At 43.5% G+C, this 15,993-nt stretch overlaps 1 protein-coding gene across 1 annotated transcript in view; it reads left to right on the plus strand.

Moving 5' to 3' along the window:
- LOC122813548 (intracisternal A particle-promoted polypeptide) overlaps positions 1-15,993 on the plus strand; it is a 618,994-nt gene that overhangs the window by 398,573 nt on the left and 204,428 nt on the right. The window contains exon 6 of the mRNA XM_044085929.1: positions 474-611. Within this exon, the coding sequence (XP_043941864.1) occupies positions 474-611 (138 nt within the window). The remainder of the gene's footprint in view (positions 1-473; positions 612-15,993) is intronic.

Here is a 15,993-nt window from a genome sequence, read left to right on the forward strand (position 1 = left end):
AAAGGAAAATACTTTACAGAATAAGGATGTAGCTTTAACCTTAGAGAAGGATGAAGAAGTGAAGAAGAGCTTAGAATAAATGAACATATTGGTAATATCAATGACTTCAGAAACTGGCTGTTGAACAAATTGCCTTTGAAATTGCCCAGAGACTATTAGCACAGAAACTTAGGCAGTAGAAGTGGAAATAGGGTAATAAAGTTTAGGGACCCTATAAGTAGAAAGGTGGTCAGGCACCTGTGAGAAATTCTGGAAATCTTAAGACAGTTATCTGAGCATTTATTATGTGAAAGAAAGGAAAGTCACACTTGAGAAAGATTTATTTGCACCTCATCAGGTTACCTGCTAAGCACCACTTTAACAGAGATTTTCAAACTTAAGAATGAAGTTAGGAAGTAAAACGTGATAAGCATCCCAAACTTTTACATGATGGTTTTATGAAATGATGATGTGTCTTTTTGTCATTGTTGTAGGTGAGAAAGACTCCCTTATTTTTGACTGCACTGAACGCTATGATCCAGTGAATAAGCAGTGGACATCGATGGCATCCATGAACTACCCACGATGTGGACATGGTGTGTGTGCTTGTCGTGGTGCTCTGTATGCTTTAGGTAAGATCTTCAAACCACACTGGTTAGGTGTAGATGGAGTTGTTATTTAGTACTACAGTAATGGCTTGAATTTTAATATTATAGTTGTTGCTTAAGTATTCACAATGGTTATTTTTACAGATACTGGCATGAGAATGCTTGCTAAATTGCAGTTAGCCATCCTTCACTCCACATGTTTAAGCTGATCACCTCTCTCCCGTTATTCACTGTCTGCATACACTTGCTGAATCCTGTCCAGGAGTGGTCTTTCTGCTGGTAGACTGATATCTGAGTGTCTCTTACTTGGAAGAGTAGTCTGTCACACAAAAAATATATGCTTTCAAGCTTTTTAGTAGAATATAAGGATGAAAGTATACAGTATTCAAGCTTCTTGAAGGCTAGAAGGTTTTAAGCTTCTCAGCTGAACTTATAAATGTAGTAAACAAGCTTTAGAGTTATTTGAGAGGTTCATATTTACTGCCTAGCACTGACTCATCTTTGCCTTGAAATATGTTTAAGGTAGTTAATGGCTTTCTACGTAGAAGGGGAAACTTGTCATGTTTCTTTTTCCTGTTAATTGATGTTTATTTTTAGCATTAAATTCCCCAGTCAGGTTTTAGCCTCCATGCATACCTCTCAACTTGGAAACATCAAAAATCTAGGCAAAGGCCCATGAAAAATTAACTTAAAATTTGAATACATAATTATATAACCTTGCCCACTCCAGTGGAATTGTGAGGTACCATCAACAGGCATTTTCTGCCTAGTAACTTCCCAGCTACAAAGAAAAGCTGGATATGGTTCATGAAGTGTCACTTTAAAACAATATTTGAAATAACGAGCTTAAATGAATTGGTGTTCATCAGCAAATTTTTACATGAAGGTCAAGCTCTCAATACCACCTTCCATTCAGAGGGCTTCACTCTGTATTCTTGTTATGCTAACATACTTGGATTCACAATAACAAAACATCTGGGCAAGTAAACATTTTCACTGCTGTCAAGTTCAGCTCATCAGGGTTGACCATTCAAGTTCACTCAAAGACAACTCTTTACAAATGGATACTGAGAAGTTAACCAGTAAAACACTCAATAACTTACCTCCAAAGAAAAAAATAATTAATCACTAAAATTAGTAACTGAGGAACCATTTTTCCTTCCACCCATTATCTTACTGTGCTATGAGTGACTCAGGAAGCAAATTCACCACATACTTAGCAGCACAGTATTCAAAGCCATTCATTCTCCCTGCCAACCATCTTATAAAGTAATACTGATCAAGCAAACAGCAATCAGTAAAAAAAATCACCATTATTGGTAATCACTAAGTTTTATAATGTGGTTTATTGGTTAGTCCAAAAATGACTTGGTAATTCAGTCCTGAATCCACAGATGCAGCAACAAAACCTCCTAACTTTCTCATGGAATAACAAGTGCACTGATCCTATTATGCTAATGATCCAGCATTACATTTATTTTTTTGGAAAATATATTCAAATGATTTCTGCATGTATGTGTTTCTGCTCCATTGTCTTCTATAAGAAAGACCTAATTAACAGTTTGAAATGTTAATCCACTGCACTAACTGCTAGATTTAATGTAGTGCAAGTCAGTTCATTTATTCTCTTGTAATCATGTTAATCTTGTCCAAAACTGCTTAGCAAATAACTGAAGTAAGCTAGGAAAAAAACAGTTTTAGAATGCCCTTCTGTCCCTTTCCCCACACATACACCCACTTAGTCCCCCTTCTTTCTCTTTCCCATGCATATTTGCATACATGGACACTTACATACATGTATATCCGCACACCTGCAGGCACACTGACATACACCTATCCGTAAACATGCATGCACACTCGCACACACATATCCACATACCCGCATGTACATTCACATATTCGCATGCATGGACATACGTATGCCCACACACACACTCACTTGCATGCACGCACATCCACATATCGGCAAGCATCTGAATAAGCATATCCATAAACCCACAAGAATCTTCACAAGAATATGTGAACATGCGAACCATCGTGGAAACTGCAATTCTCCTTTATGTATTTTTAGGTCTACTTTGAATGAGAGTTGAAGTAAAACATTTCTGCATTCCAACCCCATCCGCAGACTAGCGATTTATTTCAATCAGTGAAGTCCAAACTTTACTGTTACAATGGGGCTTTAGAGAAAGCTGACATACATAATAATTCTGAGATTATTGTACTCTAGAGTAAGAACAATACACATAGATACACCAATCTCAGACTTAGTATGCACTCCTTCAGCTGTATACTTTTTTGGCTGTACTGCTGGCTGTTATTTTATGCAGAATAACGTAAAAAAAAAGACAGCTGAACAATTAAAGTACATGGTTTTGACTTAGTCTTAGGACTTGTCTGATGGGAGTTAAATGGAACATAAATAAATAAAACAGTAAGAGTTGTTTTGATGGATGGAGTCCTGCTTAAAACGCAAGGAACAAATAATCCTTATAGCATGTTTGTTTCTCATGAAGTGATCGGGACTGAAAGTTGGGACAGGAACTGAATACTGTTTATTGAGTTCACTAACGGGTGAAAACAGGGCTTGCATGCAAGGTAGAGTAGGTGGAACAAGCGGGAGGTCCCTGGACAAGTTTCATTTTGTCCCGAATTTCAAACTCTGAGATTGTCCCTTAATCAGACGTATTTTATGCACTTTTTTACTGTATTCAATTTCTTGGTAGTATTTGTATAGCTTTTGAGGGTATATTCAGGCCTACAGACTTGCATTTCAAACCGACGCCATTTTCTTCTTCAAGGCCTAAAACTCGACCCACGCCTAGAACACCGACTTCCAAACCGCATGGTCAGGCCCATATCCTTAAAAAACAAATGATAAGAATGTCTGAAGACCTTATTACTTTAATTAGGGGAAGCCAGCCTTCCCCCTCCAAGAGACCTAGAACTGATTTTCCTTCTGATTCTTCTGATTAGGATTCTGAATTTTCTGTTTCTTCTGATTACCAGGATTTGCCCTTATCTACCTATGAGGATTCTGATGCAGAGGATTCCATTCCCTCTGCATCCCTTCCAGAAGATTTTTCTTTTGGTGAAACCTTGCACACTCTTAGGGAGCATTTCCGCTGGGAAAGCCAGGATTACTCTTACTCCAAAAAAAGGCTTAGGGAATTCTTACTCCTCCCTCAGCACAGGCCTTTAGCTATCCCTCCTGTTCTGGACATTGTAGATGATGCCTTCTTGGAATCCAGCCTGGCCCCAGACACTTTACCTCCAGCTCCCAGAAAACCTGACAGGTATTACAGAATACCTGACTCTCAGAAGTTCCTCTTCAAGAATCCTACTGCGGACCCAGAGACCATTTCCCAAGGACCTAAAGGAATTAAGGCTACTACCGCCAAAAACCCTACCCCCTCTGATAGAGATTCCAGGGCCTTGGACAGATGGGGTAAGAAGGTATGCACTTCTACTTCTTTGGCCATTAGGGCCTTAAACTGCCAGTTTCATATGTCAAAGTATCAGCAGCATATTATGGGACTACTTAAATAGAAAATGATGTTCCTGAAGTGCTGAACATAAAGAATTACAGGATTTAATGCATTCTGCTGAACAAGTTGGTAAACATACTTTGCAATGTGGTTTTGACTCTTAGAAGCATCTTGCAGGGCTGCTGTCACTGGGTCTGTACTTAGAAGGCATGCTTGGCTTAAGGAGCAAAACATGCCAGATCATGTTAAAGCTAAATTACTGGATGCACCCTTAAACCAAGACCACCTGTTTGGCAACAAAGCAGAAGAAGTCCTTAAAAAGATGGAGGAAAAAGCTAAATCTATGCAAACTGTTAAAGATTTCCTTCAAGTACAGCCTCCCAGATTTAGTAGGCATTGGCCATTTAAGAATTGGTTCTTTCCAGTCTCTTCCAGGCCTTCTCAGTCCAAACCCAGGAACAGCAGACCACCTAGGCTACAGTCTCAAGGCACTCACAGGCCTAAGCAGTGGGGGGGCTCCCACTTCCAAAGCTGGAAGTAGTAAGACACCCCCCTATGGAAAAATGTCACAATGACTTAACCTTAAACCTTCCAGGCCCTGCTCAACTGCCTACTCCCTTAGGGGGAAAGATTGCCCTTCATGCAAAAAACTGGGAACTCATTACCCAGGACAAATGGGTTTTAAATATAGTCTTCCAAGGATACAGATTCCACTTCCAATACCTTACAAACCCCAAAAGGTTGGCCAGACCTACCCCCAAATCAGTGGGCAGAGGCTCAACAGCAGGTTCTCTCTCTTCTAAGTATCAGGGCTATTCACCCTGTCCCAGCAGAAGAAAGGGGACAAGGTTTTTACTCGAGACTCTTCCTGGTCTTGGCATCCTATCCTGGACCTCTCTATTCTAAACACCTTTTTGGTAATCCCAAAATTCAAAATACTATCACTTCAACAGCTGCTTCCTATGCTAGGCAAAGATGCCTGGTTGGCAACCTTAGACTTAAAGGAAACTTACCTGCACATTCCAATAAGGGAATCTTGCAGGAAATACCTACACTTCAGAGCAGGCTCCATGCACTATCAGTTCTCTGCACTTCCCTTTGGCTTATCTACTGCACCCAAGGTATTCACAAAGTCTCTAGCTCCAGCCATTGCATTTTGCAGGCAGAGAAACATTCAAATATACACATACCTGGACTATTGTCTAATTCAGGTAGAAAGCCAGGACATGCTATGAAAACATCTGGCATTTGTAAGGAAACTTCTGACCTCGCTGGGGTACACCATAAACGAAAAGAAATCTCATCTAGTACCCTGCCAACAAATTGTATTCCTGGGAGCAAGCTTGAACACAACTTCCCAGATGGCTTACCTCACGCCAGAGAAACAAGTTTATTTGACAGCTTACTTCAGTCTACTGGCCACAAAGATCCAGCTATCTGCAAGGAAAATCCTGCAAGCCCTGGAGTTCATGGCCTCTTGCATTCTACTAATTCCATATGCAAGACTGCATATGAGGAAACTACAATGGTATCTAAAATGCCTATGGTGTCAACATTCTCAGGACCTGGAGACAATGATTCCTATCATTCCTTGTATAAAGACAGAGTTACTTTGGCAGAGGCCTGCCACCTAAACCAGGGGATCCCTTTCAGTCTACCCCCTGCCGCCCAAACCTTGACTACAGACGCATCAGACTATGCATGGGGGGGAGCTCACTTGGCAGGGCGGTGCATTCAGGGCAAATGGAACCCGAGTCAGATGCACCTGCATATCAACCAAAAAGAAATGTTAGCTCTACAGAATTCCCTGACAGCCTTCAAAGACCATCTCCTTCCAGGACAGTTATTGGTAAAGACAGACAACACCACAGTTATGTGGTACATAAATAAGCAGGGGGCAACCCACTCTTACCCTCTCTGCAGACTAGCCATGTGTCTGTGTAACGGCCCTGAGCTACCAAGTGCACTTACAAGCTCAATTCATGCCAGGCAAGCTAAATTCACTGGCAGACGACCTAAGCAGAAATCTCATGGACCCACACGAATGGAAACTGGAACCAAAGATATTCAATCTCTTGAGGAAAAAATGAGGGACTCCAGAGATAGACCTGTTTGCCTCCCCACAGAACTACCAATTGGACAAATTCTGCACAAGGACTCCCCACAGTCAAGCTTGGAAAGTGGATGCCCTGTCCTTTACCTGGGAAAGCCTCTCAGTTTATGCCTTTCCCCCTCTGCCTCTCCTCTCGAAGGTTCTGCTAAAGATCAAACAGGACAAACCAAGGACAATACTGATTACACCAGACTGGCCTCGCCAGCACTGGTACCCGCTCTTGCGCAGTATGATACTGCTGGATCTCTGGCACCTACCTCAGACACCTTCCCTGCTGTCCCAGCAGGCGGGCCAGATTCTGCACCCTTAGCTTCAAACCCTGAACCTTGCAGCCTGGCTAATTCCTTGAGCTCTCCAATAGCATCCCTCAGTAAGCAGGTGCTAGATGTCATTCTGGAAGCAAGGAGACCTAGTACTAGAAAATTCTATGCTGAAAAGTGGAAAAGATACTGTTCCTGGGGCCAGACTCAGGGGATGGGCACTACGGTGCCCAGCTTACCTCATATCCTTCAGTACTTAACAGAAATGCTCCACAAGGGCCAATCCTTCCTTTATGTCCAATGTGGTGTTTAGTGTGGCCCTAAGTCAGTCCATTCATTTGCCTACTTTCTTCCCAAATCCACAAAACAAAGGAGAGAGAATACTGCACTCTTTGGACGTGCACAGACAACTTAGATTTTATTTGGACAGGGCTAAGCCTCTCAGAAAATCTGAACAGCTGCTAGTTGGCTTTGCTGCAGGGGTAGAGGGGAAGGCCATTTCAAAGCAAACCATTTCTAAATGGATAGCCCATAGCATTCATTTCTGCTATAAGCACCATGGAAAACCTACCCCACAGGGGATCAGATCACATTCCACCAGGGCTGCATCTACCTCTACAGCCTTTCTCAGAGGTCTCCCTACCAGGGACATCCTAGAAGCTGCTACCTGGAGCTCTGTACATACCTTCACCAAGCATTACCACATGTCTATTTCTTCTAAATCCAGAGCTGGTTTTGCCACTGCAATTTTGCAGGGCTTAATAGCTGGCCCTAATGCTCTCTAACTTCCTCCTCCCTTCCTTAGCTTTGGTAATTGACACAAATGTAATGACTGCAACAGTGAAACATGAAGAACATAGTACAGTTGTGTGCACTTACCATAAATGTAGATGTTCGAGTGTATTCACTGTTGCAGTCTTGGTTACCCTCCCTCCAGCCCCCTGACTTCTCTTGGCTCTACTGTTCCTTCTTGTGTGCTGTATTTGAGCTTTCTGGTGTATTTGCTTTTTGTCGGGGGTGTAACATATAATTGCTTCCCATTATGGGGCACCTGACATCTGGAGCAAGGAAAACTGATGTTATGGCGTCGGCTGCATGTTTTATAACCCTTACGACCTGACGTCATGGAAGAGGAGACAGCACTGACGCAGGAATCCAAGACTCTGGTATTCAGGCCAGCTGAGGGCTACCTGCAGGCAGATAACCCAAATGTAATGACTGCAACAGTGAATACACTCGAACATCTACATTTATGGTAAGTGTACACAACTGTACGTTTGGGGGCCATCCATTTACAGGAAACTTGCTTATTTTGCCACTCTTTCAGTGCTAGGGTGTTGCAAGAAAGAAAAAATAAGCTCATCCTTAAACGTCTTCTTAAACCTTCCTTTGAGGAAGATCTGGCTAGCTCTTCCTCCTCTTCTAGATCTCAGGGATCTAAAAAGGAAAAGTCTAAGTCCTCTAAGAGGCCCTCCCCGGCACCAGCTGGTGTCTCGGAGCCACCTTTTAAAATCACTAAATTGGACAAGTCCACTGCCTCATCGGCTCCACAGAGCTCGGTGCCAATTGAGAGCAGTAGTGTGGTTACAGGGTCGGCCCCAAGTAGCTCGGAGCTGACCTGAGCATATCTCACAGAGCCGGTCTATGGATCCTCTACCGGTCTCCCCTATATTGAAGTCTCCAATAATGCAAATATCCCACTTTCCTACTCTGTCCTCCAGATGTTCTTCGTGTTTCACTGTTGCAGTCATTACATTTGGGTAATCTGCTTGCAGGTTGCCCTCAGTCGGCCTGGTTAACAAAGTCTTGGGTCCTGCGTCGGTTGCTGTCCCTTCTTCCATGACGTCAGGTCGTCAGGGGTATAAAATATGCAGCCGACGCCATTACATCAGTCTAGCTTGCCGTGCGCTGCCCGAAGCAAAAGCAGTTCGCAAGTGCCGGTCGGCCAACTCCTGAAATTTTCATTTTCGAGTTTAGTCTTCAACTTAAAGCTAAGTACCCCATTGGGGAAACTTTTTCTTGCTCCTTTCCGATGTCAGTAAAAGTTAATAATTGCATTACTTGTGGAAAGCAAATACTTCATAAAGATTTTAATTCGTACTGTATTCCTTGCCTAGGCCCTGACCACGACGTACCTTGCTGTCAGTTTTGTGCTTTATTTAATCAGCGCACTATCCGTCATCAGTATATTTTTGCCTCTAAATATTTCGGTTCCCGGTTTAATTATCCAGAAATGTCGTCAGTTAGCCATCCGACTACCGGGATTCCGAAAAAAACTCAAAGATAAAGACAGAGACAGGCCGCCGCGGTCCAAAACTGCCGACGATGCTTCTCCTAAGCCAGTCGCCAGTTCACTGGTACTCAGTGAGGCGCTTTCGCAGCCCCTGATACCCGCTACTTCTGATTCGCAAGCCTCTACTGAGACCCATTCGGAGTCTGGTATGCCGTGAGATACTTCAACTATGGAACCCGTGGATGTCTCTACCTTGAATGGGTCATGAGCCACTGTGCAGGCAACGGCTTCTGAGGGTGTATTCAGGCCTACGGACTTGCATATTAAATCAATGCCTCCTTCATTACTAAGGCCCAAATCTCGATCCATGTCTAAAAAAACGACGTCCAGGCCACATTCTCAGGCCCCTATGCCTAAAAAACAAATGATAAAAATGGCTGAAGATCTAATGACTCTAATCGGGGGTAGTCAAACCCCCCCTGCCAAGAGGCCTAGGGCTGAGCTTGATTATGAATCTTCTGATCAGGATTCTGTTTCTTCTGACTCTTCTGATGACCTGGATTTGTCCTTACCTACTTAGGATTCTGATGCAGAGGATTCTATTCCCTCTGCTTTCCCTCCTGAGGATTTTTCTTTTGGGGAAACCTTACATACTTTAAGGGAGCATTTTCACTGGGAAAGCCAGGAATTTTCTGATTCAAAAAAAAAGGCTTAGAGATTTCCTTCTTCTACCTCAGCTTAGGCCTTTGACTATTCCTCCTGTACTAGACATTGTTGATGATGTTTTCTCGGAATCCAGTTTGGCCCCTGATTCCCTGCCTCCTGCTCCTAGTAAACCTGACAGATACTACAGGGTTCCTGAGTCCCACAAGTTCCTTTTCAAAAATCCTATTGCAGATCCAGAGACTATTTCTCTGGGACCCAAGGGCATTAAGGCTTCTACTGCTAAAAATCCTACCCCTTCTGATAGAGACTACAGGGCACTGGATAGATGGAGTAGAAAGGTTTTCAGCAACCTTGGCAATCAGAGCTTTCAACTGCCAATTTCATATGTTAAAATATCAGCAACATGTCATTGGACTGGTTAAACAGAAAATTATGTTGATTCCTGACTGTGTGGAAAATAAAGATTTACAGGACTTAATGCATTTTGCTGAATAAGTTGGAAAACATACTTTGCAATGTGGTTTTTTATCTTTAGAGGCCTCTTGCAGGGCTGCTGTTACTGGGTCTGTGCTTAGAAGGCATGCTTGGCTTAAGGAGCAATCTTTGCCTGATCATGTTAAAGCTAAATTGTTGGATGCTCCTTTAAATCAGGACTGCCTGTTTGGCAACAAGGCTGAAGAAGTCCTTAAAACGATGGAAGATAAAGCTAAATCTATGAAAACTGTTAAAGATTTTTTACAAGTGCAACCTCCCAGATTTAGTAGGCACTGGCCTACTAAGAATTGGTCCTTTCCAGCCCCTTCCAGGTCTTCTCAAGCCAAACTCAGACACAGCAAAAACCCCAGGTTTCAGTCCCAGGGGACTCTCAGAACTAAGCAGTGGGGGGGCCTCCACTTTCAAATCTGGGAATAACAAGACACCCCCCTATGGTAAACAGTCTCAATTACTTCCTTTTAAAATTTCCAAGCACTTATCTTCTGACCACCCCTTTGGGAGAAAGATTGTTCTTCCTGCAAAGAACTGGGAACTCATAACCCAGGACAAATGGGTTTTAAATATAGTGTCCCAGGGATACAGATTTCATTTCCACATGTTGCCAACACCAAATGGGTGGCCGGACCTGCCCCCAAATCAGTGGGCAGAGGCTCAAAAACAAGTACTTTCTCTCTTAGCATGGGGGCTATTCAACTGGTACCAGAAGAGGAAAAGGGACAAGGTTTCTACTCCATACTTTTCCTGGTACCCAGAAAAGACAAATCATGGCATCCAATCCTGGACCTGTCTAAACAACTTTCTTGAGATTCCAAAATTCAAGATGCTGACTCTTCACCATTTATTTTGTATTCTAGGCAAAGACGCCTGGTTGGCAACACTGGATTTAAAAGAAGCATACCTGCACATCCCAATCAGGGAATCTTGCAGAAGATACCTACTCTTCAAAGCAGGCTACACGCATTATCAGTTCTGTGCACTGCCTTTTGGCTTGTCTACTGCGCACAGGGTATTCACAAAGTGCCTGGCTCCAGTTATTGCATTTTGCAGGCAAAGAAGTATTCAGATATACCCATACCTGGACGATTGTCTAATTCAGGCAGAAAGCCAGGGCATACTTTTGAATCATCTGGCGTTTGTAAAAAGGGATGTTCATCGTGTTTCACTGTTGCAGTCATTACAATTGGGGTTATCCTGCTGGCAGGCTACCCGCAGTCGGCCTGAATTCCAAAGTCCTGGTCCGGTGTTGGTTGCTGTCGTCTCCTCCCTGACGTCAGTGTGCCAGGGGTATAAAAGATGCAGCCGACGCCATTTTCTTCAGACTTTCTTGCCGCGCGGTGCCCAAATCAAATGCAGTTCGCAAGTGCCGGTCGGCCGACTCCTGAGATTTTCAAGTTCAAATTTCAGATCCAAAGTCTTCATTAAAGCTTAGTACCCTGTTGGGGAAACTTTTTTCTTGCTCCAGACCTATGTCAGAAAAAGTTAATAATTGTATTTCTTGTGGGAAGCAAATACCTCATAAGGATTTTCATTCTTACTGTATTCCTTGCCTAGGCCCTGACCACGACGTTGCTAGTTGTCGGTTTTGTGCTAGATTTAACCAACGCACTGTTAAGCGTCGGTTTGATTTTGCATTTCATTACTTTGACAGAAGATTTAATTATATAATGCCGTCGGAACAGCCGACTACCGGAGTTTATAAAAAACACAAAGAAAAGGACAGGCATCCAAGGTCCAAAACCGATGACGAGGCTTCTGCTAGGCCAGTCGCCGGTTCTCAGTGAGGCGCTTTCTGTCGCCCTGACGCCCATTACCTCAGAGCCACAGCCGCTTCTGACTCCCACGCAGAGCCGACTAGGCCGCTGGAAACTCAAGGTATTGGACCCTCGGAAACTATTCCCTCAGATGGGTCCGTAGCCGCTGAGCAGGCATCGGCTTCTGAGGGTGTTTTCAGACCTACACAGTTATATGTGAAAACGACTTCAGCTTCAAAGGCAAAGACTAAAGCACCTCTAAAGACAAAGAAACAAGTACAACATTCCCCTGGACAGGCCTCCATGCCTAAAAAACAGATGCTTAAAATGGCCGAAGACCTAATTACTTTGATCAGGGGATCCCATCCCCCTCCCGATAAGAGGCCTAGGCAAGAGACAGAATATGAATCGTCAGATCAGGTTTCCATTTCTTCTGATTCCTGTTCTGACCAGGAATACTCTCTTCCTCCCTATGAGGATTCTGATGCTGAAGAATCTATCCCTTCAGCCTCTCCTCCTGAGGATTATTCTTTTGGGGAAACCTTGCATACTATGAGGGAACACTTCCACTGGGAGAGCCAAGATTACTCAGAATCTAAGAAAAGGCTCAGAGACTTCCTTTTACTACCTCAGCACAAGCCCCTTGCTATTCCTCCTGTTTTAGACATTGTAGATGATGTATTTTCAGAGTCCGGCCTGTCTCCTGACTCTCTACCACCAGCCCCTTTTAAGCCACACATATACTTACAGGGTTCTTGATTCACATACATTTCTTTATAAAAACCCTGCTGCTGACCCAGAAACTATGTCTCAGGGTCCCAAAGGGGTCAAGGCTTCCACTGCAAAAAACCCTGTCCCCTCTGATAGGGATTCAAGGGCCCTGGACAGATGGGGGAAAAAGATTTACACTTCTGCTACCTTGGCCGTAAGGGCCTTAAATTGTCAGTTTCATATGCCTAAATATCAGCAATACCTTATGTCACTGCTTAAACAGAAAATGTTGACAAATTCTGAATGTGCAGAAAACAAAGAAATGCAGGATTTATTACATGCAGCTGAACAAGTGGGAACGCATACTTTGCAATGTGGTTTTGATTCTCTGGAGGCCTCCTGCAGGGCCGCTGTTACGGGTTCTGTCATTAGGAGGCATGCTTGGTTAAAGGAACAGAATCTGCATGATCATGTTAAAGCAAAGATGTGAGAGTGTTCAATCTCCCTCTGCCTTTACCTTAGATCTAGTTTGCCCGCTGCAGTCAGATCACTGGGTCGGGCCATGCACCTATAAGATAAGATTAAGATTATTCTTGTATTTTTCTTTTTTTTTTATATTAAAAAGCTTAGTGATATATCTTAAAACTTATTAGAGTTCTCCTCGGGCCTACCCACCCTTACTTCTGATTCACTTTATTAGATGCTCCATTACAGCATGATACCTTGTTTGGTGTTAAAGCAGAAGAGGTGTTGAAGAAAACGGAGGACAAAGCTAAATCTATGCAAACAGTCAAGGATTTCTTACAGGTACAGCCTCCCAGATTTAGCAGGAACTGGCCTACAAAGAATTGGTCCTTTCCATTGTCAGACAGGCCGCAAAGAGGCAGATACAGACCCCCCCCAGAGGCAGATCACAGCCCCAAGGCTCATACAGGTCTAAACAATGTAGTGCTTCTACCTCCAAAAGCGGAGAAGATAAATCACAGCCATACAGAAAACAGTCTCAATGACTTTCCCCTGCCAGCACCAAGCACTTATCTTCTGGCAGGTCCTTTAGAGGGAAAACTAGCACTTTTTTCACAAAATTGGCACATGATCACCCAGGACAAATGGGTCTTAAATATAGTGTCACAAGGCTACAGGTTCCACTTTCACACCCTGCCAATGGCAAACGGTATGTCAGACCTGCCACACAACCAATGGGCAGAGGCACAAAAACAAGTTTCATCCCTCATGAACATGAGGGCCATTCAGCGAGTACCACAACAAGAGTAGGGACTAGGATTTTACTCAAGACTGTTCTTGGTGCCCAGAAAGGACAAAGCCTGGAGACCAGTACTGGACCTGTCTATTCTAAACACTTTTCTGGATATTCCAAAATTCAAAATGTTGACTCTGCAGCAGCTTCTGCCCATGCTGGGCAAGGAGGCTTGGCTTTGTGACTTTAGACCTAAAAGAGGCATACCTGCATGTCCCAATCAGACAATCATGCAGAAGATACCTCAGATTTATAGCTGGCTCAATGCACTACCAATTCTCTGCACTGCCCTTTGGCTTATCTACTGTGCCAAGGGTCTTCACAAAATGCCTGGCACCAGTAATTGCATTTTGCAGACAAAGAGGAATACAAATTTATCCTCACTTGGATGACTGTCTTATTCAAGCAGAGAACAAGGACATTCTACTACAGCATCTGGCATTTGTAAAAAGATTACTAGCATGCCTAGGGTACACAATAAATGAAAAGAAATCACAACTGGTACCCACACAAAAAATTACATTCCTGGGTGCAAGCTTGAATACAGCTGCCCAAGATGGCTTACCTTATGCCAGACAAACGAAGGCAACTGACTGTATACTTCAAACAGATGGCAACAAAAACCCAGTTATCTGCAAGACAGATTCTGCAGGCTTTGGGGTTCAGGGCATCCTACATTCTACTAATTCCATATGCAAGATTGCATATGAGGAAACTACAGTGGTATCTAAAAAGTTTATGGAGTCAACATTATCACAATCTGGAAACAATGATTCCTCTCATTCCCTGCCTACAACAGGAGTTTCTTTGGTGGGCAGAGACATGTCACCAGAACAAGAGACGGTCTTTCACTCTACCCCCTGCCACCCAAACCCTAACTACAGACGCATCAGACTATGCTTGGGGGGCCCACCTGGCGGGGGAGATGCATTCAGGGCATATGGGCCCCAAAACAAATGCATCTGCATATCAACCAGAAAGAGATGCTAGCTGTTCAGAATGCCCTGACAGCCTTCAAGGACTTACTTCATCCAGGACAACTACATAAACAATTACATAAACACATACAGGTGCATAAACAAGCAGGGGGGTACACATTCCTACCCCCTTTGCAGACTAGCCATGGCATTGTGGGACACAGTCTTGACTTGCCAAGTACATCTTCAAACTCAATTCCTGCCAGGAAAGCAAAATATTCTGACAGACGACTTAAGCAGAAATCTTATGGACCCTCACGAGTGGAAACTGGATCCACAAGTCTTCAGCATGATAACAGAGAAATGGGGGAGCCCAGACATAGATCTATTTGCCTCTCCCCAGAATTGTCAACTGGACAAATTCTGCACAAAGACTTATCACAGACAAGCATGGAAAGTGGATGCCCTATCCTTCAGTTTACACCTTTCCTCCTCTGCCTCTTCTCCCCAAGGTCTTACTAAAGGTCAGACAGGAAAAACCAAAAATGATCCTAATTGCCCCGGACTGGCCTCACCAGCACTGGTACCCAATTCTAAGGAATATGTCTCAACTCCCTCCTTGGTACTTGCCTCAAATACCTCATCTACTTTCTCAGCAGAGCAATCAAATTCTGCACACTCAGCTCCAAACTCTGTAGCTGGCAGCATGGCTGATCATGTAATTATTCAAACAACACCTCTCAGTAAATCTGTGATGGATGTCATTTTGGAAGCCAGAAGACCTAGTACTAGGAAATCTTATGCTGATAAATGGAAGAGATTCTGTGCTTGGAACCAAGCACAAGGAATGGACACAGCAAAGCCAAATATTCTTCAGATTTTACAATATGCTTGACAAGGGCCTATCTTTTTCTTCAATAAAAATCCATGCCTCTGTCATCTTGGCTCATTACAACACAGAGCCTACCATCTTTTCTCTTCCTCTACTAAAACAGTATCTTAAAGGGGCCAAAAATTTAAGGCCTCCCAGATCATCACCAAGTCCTGCATGGGACCTCAATTTTGTGCTGGAAAAGCTCACCCTGCCTCCTTTTGAACCAGCAGCTACTGTGGATTTAAAGTTTTTATCTTGGAAAATAGCTTTCCTTTTGGCAATCATTTCAGCAAGAAGGGTTTCAGAACTACAGGCCGTCATGGCTGTGGAGCCTTTTATTACATTTTACCCGGACAGGGTGTCCCTCAGGACCAATCCTTCCTTTATGCCTAAGGTGGTATCCAGTGTGGCTGTTAACCAAACTATTCACCTGCCAACATTTTACCCAAATCCGCAGAACAAGGGGGAGCGGATTCTGCATTCCTTGGACGTACACAGACAACTAAGATTCTACTTAAACAGGACCAGATCTCTAAGAAAGTCTGAGCAACTACTGGTGGCATTTGCTGCAGGATCAGAGGGGAAGGCTATATCAAAGCAGACTATTTCAAAGTGGATAAGCCACTGCATTCGTTTCTGC

Source organism: Protopterus annectens, chromosome 10.part0 (assembly GCF_019279795.1).
Source record: "Protopterus annectens isolate FY-2018-M chromosome 10.part0, PAN1.0, whole genome shotgun sequence".
NCBI classification, from domain to species: Eukaryota; Metazoa; Chordata; order Ceratodontiformes; family Protopteridae; genus Protopterus; species Protopterus annectens.